Source organism: Lagenorhynchus albirostris, chromosome 2 (genome assembly GCF_949774975.1).
Source record: "Lagenorhynchus albirostris chromosome 2, mLagAlb1.1, whole genome shotgun sequence".
In the NCBI taxonomy this organism is placed as follows: Eukaryota; Metazoa; Chordata; class Mammalia; order Artiodactyla; family Delphinidae; genus Lagenorhynchus; species Lagenorhynchus albirostris.
In genome coordinates this window covers 86,594,088-86,606,776 of record NC_083096.1, presented here as the reverse complement: position 1 = coordinate 86,606,776, position 12,689 = coordinate 86,594,088, and the positions used below count along the sequence as shown (strand labels likewise).

Genomic DNA, 12,689 nt, shown 5'->3' with positions numbered 1-12,689 from the left:
CTAATTAAAATGGGATTAAACTATAAGCAAACACATTCTACATTATAAAGTTGATTGTGAACAAAATACTAAAATCATTCAAACTGGCCACAGTATGCATATTTCACTGGTAATTCACATTCATCATATGAACTCAACAAGTATTTGTGAGTTCTATTTGTGGTTGGAAATAAAAATACCGTACAATTTAAAAAATCTATTTATACCTTGCCTCTCTTAGAGAAAAGAGAATATAGATTTGAGGAGGAAAATAACAAAGACAGAAAAATTGGTTTTCTTTTCATAACTCTTTACTCACTTGATTCTAGGAGGTACTGAGTTAAGATCAATTTCAACTTTTAAATGATTCTTTGTTAGATCTTTTTTTTCTTTATCTAACACTCTTCACTGGCAAGCTTATGTACTCCCATAGCACCCTGTACCTTTCCATCATTGCTTTATCAGCTATTATAATTGCCTTTTTCACAAGCTCTGTGAAAGCAGATATTATGTCTTTCTTAATATTATCTTCAGTGCCTAGAGATGGTGTTCAATAAGTATCTAACCATGAATTCAGCATATCCAAATATGCATTTGTGCTCTATCCAAAAGAATAATTTCTCTCTTTAGCTGCACCAAGAGCTCAAAACAGAGGAGTCTTCATTTGCTTCTTTCTTTTTCTCACAGTTTTCATCTAGTGTGTTACCAAATCTAGTCATTTCTTCCTTTGTAGCAGCTTTCACACTGCCTTCTTTTTTTTTTTTTTTGATTTACAGTGTTGTGTTAGTTTCAGGTGTACTTTTTTTTAACATCTCTATTGGAGTATAATTGCTTTACAATGGTGTGTTAGTTTCTGCTTTATAACAAAGTGAATCAGTTATACATATGTTCCCATATCTCTTCCCTCTTGCGTCTCCCTCCCTCCCACCCTCCCTATCCCACCCCTCCAGGCGGTCACAAAGCACCGAGCTGATCTCCCTGTGCTGTGTGGCTGCTTCCCACTAGCTATCTATTTTATGTTTGGTAGTGTGTATATGTCCATGCCACTCTCTCACTTTATCACAACTTACCCTTCCCCCTCCCCATATCCTCAAGTCCATTCTCTAGTAGGTCTGTGTCTTTATTCCCATCTTACCCCTAGGTTCTTCATGACCTTTTTTTTTTTCTTAGATTCCATATATATGTGTTAGCATACAGTATATGTTTTTCTCTTTCTGACTTACTTCACTCTGTATGACAGACTCTAGGTCCATCCACCTCAGTACAAATATCTCAATTTCATTTCTTTTTATGGCTGAGTAATATTCCATTATATATATGTGCCACATCTTCTTTATCCATTCATCCGATGCTGGACACTTAGGTTGCTTCCAAGTCCTGGCTATTGTAAATAGAGCTTCAGTGAACATTTTGGTACATGACTATTTTTGAATTATGGTTTTCTCAGGGTATATGCCCAGTAGTGGGATTGCTGGGTCATATGGTAATTCTATTTGTAGTTTTTTAAGGAACGTCCATACTGTTCTCCATAGTGGCTGTATCAATTTACATTCCCACCAACAGTGCAAGAGTGTTCCCTTTTCTCCACACCCTCTCCAGCATTTATTGTTTCTAGATTTTTTTTTTTTTTGGTGGTAGGCGGGCCTTTCATCGTTGTGCCCTCTCCCGCTGCGGAGCACAGGCTCCGGACGCGCAGGCTCAGCGGCCATGGCTCGTGGGCCCAGCCGCTCCGCGGCACGTGGGATCCTCCTGGACTGGGGCACGAACCCGTGTCCCCTGCACTGGCAGGCAGACTCCCAACCACTGCGCCACCAGGGAAGCCCTGTTTCTAGATTTTTTGATGATGGCCATTCTGACCGGTATGAGATGATATCTCATTGTAGTTTTGATTTGCATTTCTCTAATGATTAATGAGGTTGAACATTCTTTCATGTGTTTGTTGGCAGTCTGTATATCTTCTTTGGAGAAATGTCTATTTAGGTCTTCTGCCCATTTTTGGATTGGGTTGTTTGTTTTTTTGTTATTGAGCTGCATGAGCTGCTTGTAAATCTTGGAGATTAGTCCTTTGTCAGTTGCTTCATTTGCAATTATTTTCTCCCATTCTGAGGGTTGTCTTTTTGTCTTGTTTATGGTTTCCTTTGCTGTGCAAAAGCTTTGACGTTTCATTAGGTCCCATTTGTTTATTTTTGTTTTTATTTCCATTTCTCTAGGAGGTGGGTCAGAAAGGATCTTGCTGTGATTTATGTTATCTAGTGTTCTGCCTGTGTTTTCCTCTAAGAGTTTGATAGTTTCTGGCCTTACATTTAGGTCTTTAATCCATTTTGAGTTTATTTTTGTGTATGGTGTTAGGGAGTGTTCTAATTTCATTCTTTTACATGTACCTGTCCAGCTTTCCCAGCACCACTTATTGAAGAGGTTGTCTTTTCTACACTATATATTCTTGCCTTCTTTATCAAAGATAAGGTGACCATATGTGCGTGGGTTTATCTCTGAGCTTTCTATCCTGTTCCATTGATCCATATTTCTCTTTTTGTGCCAGTACCATACTGTCTTGCTTACTGTAGCTTTGTTGTATAGTCTGAAGTCAGGGAGCCTGATTCCTCCAGCTCCATTTTTCGTTCTCACGATTGCTTTGGCAATTCGGGGTCTTTTGTGTTTCCATACAAATTGTGAAATTTTTTGTTCTAGTTCTGTGAAAAATGCCAGTGGTAGTTTGATAGGGATTGCATTGAATCTGTAGATTGTTTTGTGTAGTAGAGTCATTTTCACAATGTTGATTCTTCCAATCCAAGAACATGGTATATCTCTCCATCTATTTGTATCATCTTTAATTTCTTTCATCAATGTCTTATAATTTTCTGCATACAGGTTTTTTGTCTCATTAGGTACGTTTATTCCTAGATATTTTATTCTTTTTGTTGCAGTGGTAAATGGGAGTGTTTTCTTGATTTCACTTTCAGATTTTTCATCACTAGTGTATAGGAATGCAAGAGATTTCTGCGCCTTAATTTTGTATCCTGCTACTTTACCAAATTCATTGATTAGCTCTAGTAGTTTCCTGGTAGCATCTTTAGGATTCTCTATGTAGAGTATCATGTCATCTGCAAACAGTTACAGCTTTACTTCTTCTTTTCCGATTTGGATTCCTTTTATTTCTTTTTATTCTCTGATTGCTGTGGCTAAAACTGTCAAAACTATGTTGAATAAGAATTGTGAGAGTGGGCAGCCTTGTCTTGTTCCTGAAATTAGTGGAAATGCTTTCAGTTTTTCACCATAGGGGACGATGTTGGCTGTGGGTTTGTCATATATGGCCTTTATTATGTTGAGGAAAGTTCCCTCTATGCCTACTTTCTGCAGGTTTTTATCATTAATGAGTGTTGAATTTTGTCAGAAGCTTTTTCTGCATCTATTGAGATGATCATATGGTTTTTCTTCTTCAGTTTGTTAACATGGTGTATCACGTTGATTTATTTGCATATATTGAAGAATCCTTGAATTTCTGGAATAAACCCCACTTGATCATGGTGTATGATCCTTTTAATGTGCTGTTGGATTCTGTTTGCTAGTATTTTGTTGAGGATTTTTGCATCTATGTTTATCAGTGATATTGGCCTGTAGTTTTCTACTGCCTTTCTTTTTACTTTTATCACCTCATTGTAGGCTCACTGGACTATCTCATGCTGGCTGTCGCAGTTGATCTCATTTGTTCCAGTGTCTTCCCTCTCACCAGTCCCCCCTGCTCGTTGCTACTGTGCTAGTCCTCCTCAAGTGCAGTTCTGGTCATCTCTCTCTCCTTCAGAATCTTTAATGATTTCCTTTTGCCTGCTATGTTTGACCCAGCCACCCTTTCTGGGCTTAGCTCCCATGACTCATTCATTCATTTATTAATTTATTTGATCCTTCTTTCATACTATGTGCCAAGCACTATCAGAGGGGCTAGAGATGCTGTGCTGAGCAATATTGAAATGATACTGCCTTCATAAATCCTATATCTTAGTGGGAAGGCAGTCAAAAAACAAACAAAGCAACCCAATTGAGATGTTATGAAGGAAACAAAAACAAGGGATTTAAAGGAAATAATAGGAATATCTTATTTAGATAAGATGGCCAGTGGAGACTTTTCAGAGGAAATGACAAATTTTTATGCAAATAGCCTGCTCTCATTCACCTCCCTCCTACAGGCAACCATTCTGATGTGTTTAATGTATATGTTTTTGTTTGCATGTGTTCTTACAAAATGTATATTGTGTCTTGTGTACATGTATTTATTATTTACATCTGGGCCATGTTCTAAATGTATCTCATTAGTTATTAACTGTTTTCACGTATTACTACTGTGTTTTTTAGATTCATCCATGTTGCTGTACTGTATTTGCATATAATTCATTGTTTTTTTAACTGCTGCACAGTACTCCATGTTGTGAATCCACTACCTAACGATTCTCCTAGTGACGGACTTCCAGATTGCCTGCAACTCCTCATCACCACAGATAAATCTGCAACATCCTCACACACGTCTTCTTACAGACCTGTGTGAGAATGTCTGTGGAATATGTATCCAATTGTTGGGTTATAAGGTATACCTATAGTTAATGTGATGAAGTAGCTCTGGGTAGCTCTGCAGTCTCTATTCCCATCAGCAGTGCCATAGGGATTTGGTTCTGTAGCAGATGTAGTAATGACTCCACATACTCCTCAACACTTGGCATCATCCAGCTTTATAATGTTGCCAATTTGACGGTTGTAGAAGTGGTATCTCATTTTAATTTTAGTTTCTCTGGTAGTCAGAGTTTGAGCATCTTTTCATATGCTTGTTAGTTTTCTTGGACTAATGCAAATTGTCTATTCATTTGCTTTGTCCATTTTTTTAAAAGTGGGATCTCAATCACATTCCAGTTTATAGACATTCCTTAGTTATTTAGATATTAATCCCTTATTGGATATAGATATTTTCTTCCATTCTGTCACCTAATAACCTTGTCCTGTGTTTCTTCATTAAACAGAAATCCTTAACTTTTGTCTATCAGATTTATCACAGTTTTCCTTATGATTTATGCTTTGAAGTTTCATTTAAGAAGTCGTTCTCTGCCCTTAGATCACAAAGATATTCCTCTACATTTGCTTCTGTTACGAACCTGAACAGTCATCCACCCTTTCACAACCATAAGATTTACAGAAATTTTAAAGACTGATAATTGTGGGAAATGGAAACCCCCATACACAGCTGAAGAGAGTATATAATGATATAATCCCTTTGGAGAGCATCTTGGCAATAGCTAGTAAATTCAAAGATGCACCTGACTCTGACCTAGCAGTTCCCTTTCTGGATGCCTACTGTAGAATGACCCTTGTCAATGTACATATGCAGACATGTACCCGAATAGTCATTATAGTGTCGTTTGAAACAATAAGGGAATGCAACCAACTCTCTTTTAGTAGAGAAATTAATAAAATACCTTTTAATTTGTTCATAAAAATGGACTATTATATAACAGGTGACTAGAATCTACATGTATCAACAGGAATAAGTCTTAGAAATACAGTTGTATAAAAAGAAGATTGCAAAAGGATATGGACAGTATACTGTCTAGAAAAAAAGATATGTAATGTCATAAACACTCCATGAAGCTTTTATTAAAGCAGTAGTATTTATATGTTATGTATGCATATACATATGTCCTAGATGTACATCATATGCAGGGAAATGACATATACCAACATAAGGATAACTCAGGGAGAAAGTGGGAAGAACAGAGACAGGAAATTAGGCCGTTAATTATATATGTGACTGTACGTGTGTGTCATTAAAGAGGGGAAAAGGGGAGACCTGAAAGGAATCTGGCAAAAGTTAGTATCTGGGGATGTGTAAATAAATAAGTAAATAAGTTTCTAATACTATTCTAACACTATTGTATATGATTTTATATAGGTTTAAAATATGTAATGGTTGACTGTTCTATTGTAAAAATGAAAACCCTTCAGAAAAGAAAAAAGAGAAAAAGAAAAATCTCCAAAACAGCTTCAAAAAGATGAAAAACTTTTTCTGTGAATAACTATAGTCAAGGTTCACAAACCTTGTAATTCTTTACCTTCCAGTATCTGAAATCTTGATATTTACCAACAATTCAAGAAAAACAGATCCAATTTACTTATAAGCAATGCTAGTTTTCTTTTTTAATCTAAGCCAATAATTTTTTTTAAATAAGGAAACTGCCAGAATTTATTATGAAGTTCTAAGTTCTTATCAGTGATTATGGATATAGCAATCACAATATCCTGAATTTCTCTAATTTTCACCCTAGGGTCAGATAATAATTACTAAGAATACACCATAAAATGTGTTTCTAGTATTTCCTGTAAAACTAACATCCTTAGAAAAACTGGAAAAAAAAAAAAGTAAAAGTGGACTTCTAACTTCTTCATGGTACATCAAAATTTCTTGGATGAGTATTGGACATCATGCAGGAAAAAATGAGATCCTAGAGCATCCTATTCCCCAACCAAACCTCCGTTTGGAGCATTTCTGTGCCGTCCGTCCCAGAGAAATGTGAACTGGCTTTTTCATTGGTCGTTGCTTTACTTATGGGCCAGAAAGTTTGCAGAGATCCTCTTAGTCTGTTTTAGTATGAAACTTTCCATCCATCTGCATGACAGGAGTAACTCCATTTCAAACGTGGATTTGGAAGCAAGGAAGTAGTTGAGTGGGGAGAGGCAAGATGTGGTTGAAAAGTCTTATTATTCTGATTCCATTGTCTTGAGTATTTTAATGACAGTTACCTCCCAAAGTCAAATTTGCAAAGAAATTATCTTAAAACTTTCCCCCTCAAAGCAAGCACGACTTAAGGTAAACCATGTTACTTGTAGATTTGCCTCACTGATGTGGTGAACAACCTATGTTGTTGTTGTTTTTTTTTCATCTTGGAAAAATAATCCATTATATACCCCATTAATTTACTGTATATGAATGAGCATCTTAATTACCTCCTTAGGAGCCAAGGAATTTGGAGATTTTTTTTTAAAATAAAAGAAGAAGATGATGAGTATTTTATTCCCTGTCCATGTTTATCTTTCTATAACATCAGCATAGTGGTTGATATATAAGGTCAAAACTAGCAGGAGCCACAAACTTTTAAGGTAGCTAGACCCACTGGACATTTTCCATCGTACGTGGCTGCCTGTTGGGGACTACATGGAAAACTGAGCAGATATTCAGTTGTTTTCATTCTATTCTGGGACATTCATTTTTACTGCAAAAATTACTGATTTACAAAGACACAGACCTACTAGAGAATGGACTTGAGGATATGGGGAGGGGGAAGGGTAAGCTGTGACAAAGCGAAAGAGAGGCATGGACATATATACACTACCAAACGTAAGGTAGGTAGCTAGTGGGAAGCAGCTGCATAGCACAGGGAGATCAGCTCGGTGCTTTGTGACCGCCTGGAGGGGTGGGATAGGGAGGGTGGGAGGGAGGGAGATGCAAGAGGGAAGAGATATGGGAACATATGTATATGTATAACTGATTCACTTTGTTATAAAGCAGAAACTAACACACCATTGTAAAGCAATTATACTCCAATAAAAAAAAGAATCTTAAGTTTTGGTTAGAAAAAAATAGTTATTGATAAATAATAAAAAGGAAATATAGAACTAGACAAAAAAGAATTACTGATTTACAAGACAACATATTAAAGTATTTCTTGCTTTCCTGAGAGTAAGCCAATATTGAGTTATGCTAATAAATTCTCTATTTGTTCAATAAATTGCCAGATAAAATAATATAATTAAAATGCTCAGAAAAACTTCAAAAAATTAACTTTTACATAAGCAGCCTACATTTCAGAACAGACTGGTTGGTTCTTAGCTTTATCCTTTGCCTGTATGTTTCTTTATTTTACCAAAATAGTTCATTATGTTACATATCAGAACAAAATTATTTGAATTAGTTTTCTCCTCCTTTACTCCCACTTTTTTTGCCAGTTAGTCTTACACAAGAGCATTGATGCATTTAAATTCAGAAATTAGGCCCTAATATAGAACTCATGCAAGGCAAGCCCTGTAGGAATAACTAACCTACGTACGTAAAGTCAACTTCCTGTCCTTAGTACAAATAGTCTTAAAGTGTTAGATAATGTTAGATAGTATATAGTGTTAGGGCACTTGAGAAATAAGTTCTTCCTGGTCTTTCTACCTCCTCTTCTCCCAAGAAAAAGTGCTTTGGCCTCCTTTTGGCCAACGGTGGGTATTCAAAAACTTCCATATAAGATAACAGGGCAGAGACATACACTAGATCATTTTGTTCTGACTCTCAATTCAGCATTCAGCACTTTCAGCAGCTGTTATTTTGTCCATTTCAGGAAACTTCTATGGAACTCCCAAGCCTCCAGCAGAACCCAGCCCTTTCCAGCCAGATCCAGTTGATCAGGTCCTCTTTGATAATGAGTTTGACACAGAATCCCAAAGAAAACGAACTACATCTGTCAGCAAGATGGAAAGAATGGACAGTTCTCTTCCTGAAGAGGAAGAAGATGAAGACAAGGAAGCTGTTAACGGTAGTGGAAATGCAGGTTCGTCAATAGATGAACAACTTCTGGCTGATCCTCCAGGTTGACTTTAATATGACACTGAATTGGAAGTAGTAAAACTTTCCACAAAGCACATGCAGAGAAAGTGATGGGATTCTCAGGGTTTTTTTTTTAAAGGTTTTGCGTGAAACAGTGTATCTCTGTTGACTGTCTTGTAAGCTGAAGTGAGTTGCTCCAAGTGGCAGTTTTGATAAATCAATTATAAACTATCATTAATATTGATAATAATACAATATGTCATTACCCTGCTGCCTAAAAGATTTGAGATTCATTTCTGGTGCTTGAATATGGGAATCTTGTTGGCCTAAGTCCTACTTTACAGAATTTGAACAAAATGTAGACGTGTTAAGATATAGCCTTCAACCAAACAAAGATTTAGAAGTATGCTAATAAATATTATCTGAAAGGTTTGTTAGCAATATTTTGAGTTTAAATTCTGAATCACTCAAAGAAAATTTCCAAACTTGACTGTCATATTTTTCATTAAATGCAAAACCAATAGAAATTTAGTGGTGGAGAATCTTCTCCTTTTGGGTACCCCTAAATAATGTAGTGATTGCTTAGGACAGCAGTCCCCAATCTTTTTGGTACCAGGGACTGGTTTCATGGAAGACAGTTTTTCCACAGACTGGGGCAGAGTGGGGGAATGGTTTCGGGATGGTTCAAGTACTTTGATTTATTATGGGCTCTGTGCAGTCAGACCTCAGCCTCAGCTCCACCTCAGGTCATCAGGCATTGGATTCTCATAAGGAGCACGCGACCCAGATCCCCCGCATGTGCAGTTCACAGTAGGGTTCGCGCTCCTAAGAGAATCTAATACCTCCGCTGATCTGACAGGAGGCGGAGTTCAGGCGGTAATGCGAGCGATGGGGAGCGGCTGTAAATACAGATGAAGCTTCTATCACTCACCTGCCCCTCACCTCCTGCTGTGCGGCCCGGTTCCTAACAGGCCATGGACTGGTACCAGTCTGAGCCCTGGGGGTTGGAGGTTGAGACCCCTGGCTTAGGAGATTCTTATACTGCTAATTAAGAGTATAAATAGGAAACCACAGAATCACAGGAGAGCTGATTTCAGTGCTATTTATGATAATAATTCCATTCAAAACACTAGAATATAAACTTCATAAGGGTTGGAATTTTTGCTTGTTTTGTTCATTGTGGTATTTCTTGAGCCATAAACCATGTTTAGCACATAGTAGAAGCTAAAAAAATATTTTCGTTGTACTAATAAATGAAAAAATTTGATTATATCTTCAAATTTGCAGAATCCATTACCATATCATTTTCCCAAAGTATCCTGTTGTTTTCCTTTATCAGTTATTAAAATTTGCTATTATCTATTGTTTTAATACATTCATTGCTTGTGTCCCCATCCAGAGTATGAGTCCTGTTTTATGGTCCTAACATTTCACACTGTTGTGTTGCAGATACGCTCAATGAATTATACCAATATATTTTGGTGAAAACGGGTCTAAAAAGGTTTAGGTGAATTCACATCTAATTCTTTAGAGTTGTTAAGGGAAGTCATCATATCCTAGAGACTTTTGATTTTGATGTCAGCTTTACTCTCCCACAAAATTATGTTAACATTTTTAAATGCTTAAGACTGGGATTAGAAACCATGACTCTGTCCTCAAATGGGAATTTATATGTTTTTAATTTGAAGGAAAAGAAAATGCCCTGTTTTTAAACTTCCTAATGCAGAGCCTTTCAGTGAGCACTGCAGTTCCCTTAGAGGTAAACCCATCTGTAAGCTCCATAGTTTATGTTTGTCGTGTAAGACAGCTGTTAAACCAGGTGTTCCAGACTCTTCACTGTTAATATTTAAAGGGAGTGTATCCAAGAGTGTGTGGGAGGCAGTTTGTACACTCCTTCTTGTGTGTAGGGACCATAGGACTCTTCCACTGGAGCATTTATTTCTTTGTAACAGAATATATTCAGAATATTTTAAGGAAAAAGCAATAGAAGACATGGCTAAAAGCCCTTGGTCTTTTCTGAGTAAGTACTAACCATGCTTGTTAACTTATTCAGAGTTGCTTTGTGTATTGCTTTCGGGGACTAGAATCCCTGCCTTGAAAGATCAGTAAATTGCTGGGGGTGGAGGTAGGAGAGGATAGGCGGAGGTTTATTTGTATATACCAATATGTATATTATTTTATATCTTGATGAGAATTAATGTAAGAATGCTAATATGCTGCAATAGGGTGATACATGTTATATAATAATGCTAAAATTTTTTCTAAGAGTTGGTGTTATATAAAAAACATTTTCAAATCATTGGCTATTAAGCAAACTCCTTTATGCAGTCTCTTGAAACTATATTCAGAAAAGTATTATTGCTCATATAGTTGCTTCTACTTTCCTCCAGTATATATATCCCAAGAATGTAACTCCATTCCAGATTGATTTATACATTGGGTGCCTTTTAATTTCTATCACTTTTTCTGCTTAGAGAATAAATCATGTGTTTCATTCATATTATTCATTCAGCAAATATTTATTGAGCACCTGCTAGGCTAAGTGCTAGGCATTGTTGTAAAAGCTGGAAATAAAGCAGTGAACAAAACAGACAAAATTCCCTGTCTTCATGAACCCTACCTTCTGGTGGGAGAGACAGAATTATCCAACATAAATGAATAACATATAGTATGTTAGATGGTGCTAAGGAGAAAAAGCAGAGGAGGGGAAGGATAAAAAGTAGCGGTGGCCAAGGTTTGCAATTTTAGATAGAGTGTCAGAGAAGACCTTACCAAGAAGGGGACATTGCAAGAAGTGAGGTAGTGCTCAAAATATCCTGGGGAAGAACATTCCAGCCAGAGGGAATTAGAAGTACAAATGCCCTGAGGTGGGAGCATCCCTGGATTATTCAGACAACAGCAAGGAAACCAGTGTGATTGGATACAATGTGGACAATCCATTATATGTGGTTGGGGCAGAGTGCTGGAAGGGAATAGACTAGAATAGTAACAATGAAGTCAATCAGATAATGATGGGGGTGGGGTGGTGGAAATGCGTATTATAATAGGATCTTATAGGTCATTGGAAGAATTTTGCTTTTTATTCTGAGATGAGAAACTATTATATGGATTTAAGTAGAAGAGTACCATGATAAAACAGCTTTTAACTTAACAGGCTCATTCTGGCTACTGTATTGAGAAAAGGCAGTAGGAGGGCATGGACATAAACAGGGGTACCAGTTAGGAGGTTATTGCAGTAATTTAAGTGAAAAATGGTGGCTTAGACCCAGTGAAGGCATGAGAGGTAAGAAGTGGCCTGAGCCAATAACATTTGCCAACAGACTGGATATAAGGTATGAGAGAGCAGAGTCAGAGGTCACTCCAAGGGTTTTAACTTGAGTATCTGCAAGAATGGAGTTGCATGTATTGAGATGAGACAGGTAAAAGGAGTCAGTCTGGGTTGGGAATGGGAGCTATGGTTGGGATATTTAAGTTTGAGATGTTCATTAGACATCCAAACGGAAATGTGCTTGAAGTTGGATTTAAAAGTCTGTGTTCTGGTCTGAAAATCCATATTTGGACACCATCAGCATATAGCTTATATAACAGTGACACAGTGAGATCACCAAGAGAGTGAGTGTAGAAAGAGAAAAGATCCAAGCACTGAACCTTGGGAAGGCACTCTAATATATGGAGATCATGGAGACAGAAAAGAGCCAGAGAGGTAGAAGGAGCACCAGGAGAGTGTAGTGTCCTGAATGCCAGGGGAAGAGACTGTTTCAAGAAAGAGAGGTCCATCATGTCAGATGCTACTGATAGCTCAAGTAAGATGGGCACTGAGAATTGATCATTGGATGTAGCTATGTGGAAATGACTGGTGATCTTGCTAAGAACAGTTTTATTGATGAGAGATCAAAAGCCTTGTTGGAACGAGTTCCAGTGGCAAATGGAAGAGTGGAAGTGGAGGTAGCAAGTATAAACTCTTTCAAGGAGGTTTGGTGTAAAAAGGAGAGAAATGGGACGGGGTTGCTAGAGGGGAAAGAGAATTGCTTAATTTCCTTTTAAAGAATGGAGAAATAACTTGTTTGTTTGTCTTGAATTTCTATCTTTCAAAATGGCAAAAGTTTCAACTATCCCCAAAGAAAGTCCTCTGAGGCACATTTTGGAT

General features: G+C 37.2%; 1 protein-coding gene across 6 annotated transcripts in view; it reads left to right on the top strand.

The window, feature by feature from the left end:
• Positions 1–12,689, top strand: part of MAGI3 (membrane associated guanylate kinase, WW and PDZ domain containing 3) — a 269,898-nt gene that overhangs the window by 179,222 nt on the left and 77,987 nt on the right. For all 6 annotated transcript variants that reach the window (XM_060139306.1, XM_060139305.1, XM_060139302.1 and 3 more), the window contains one exon: positions 8,337–8,546. In XM_060139306.1, coding sequence (XP_059995289.1) covers positions 8,337–8,546 — 210 coding nt within the window. The remainder of the gene's footprint in view (positions 1–8,336; positions 8,547–12,689) is intronic.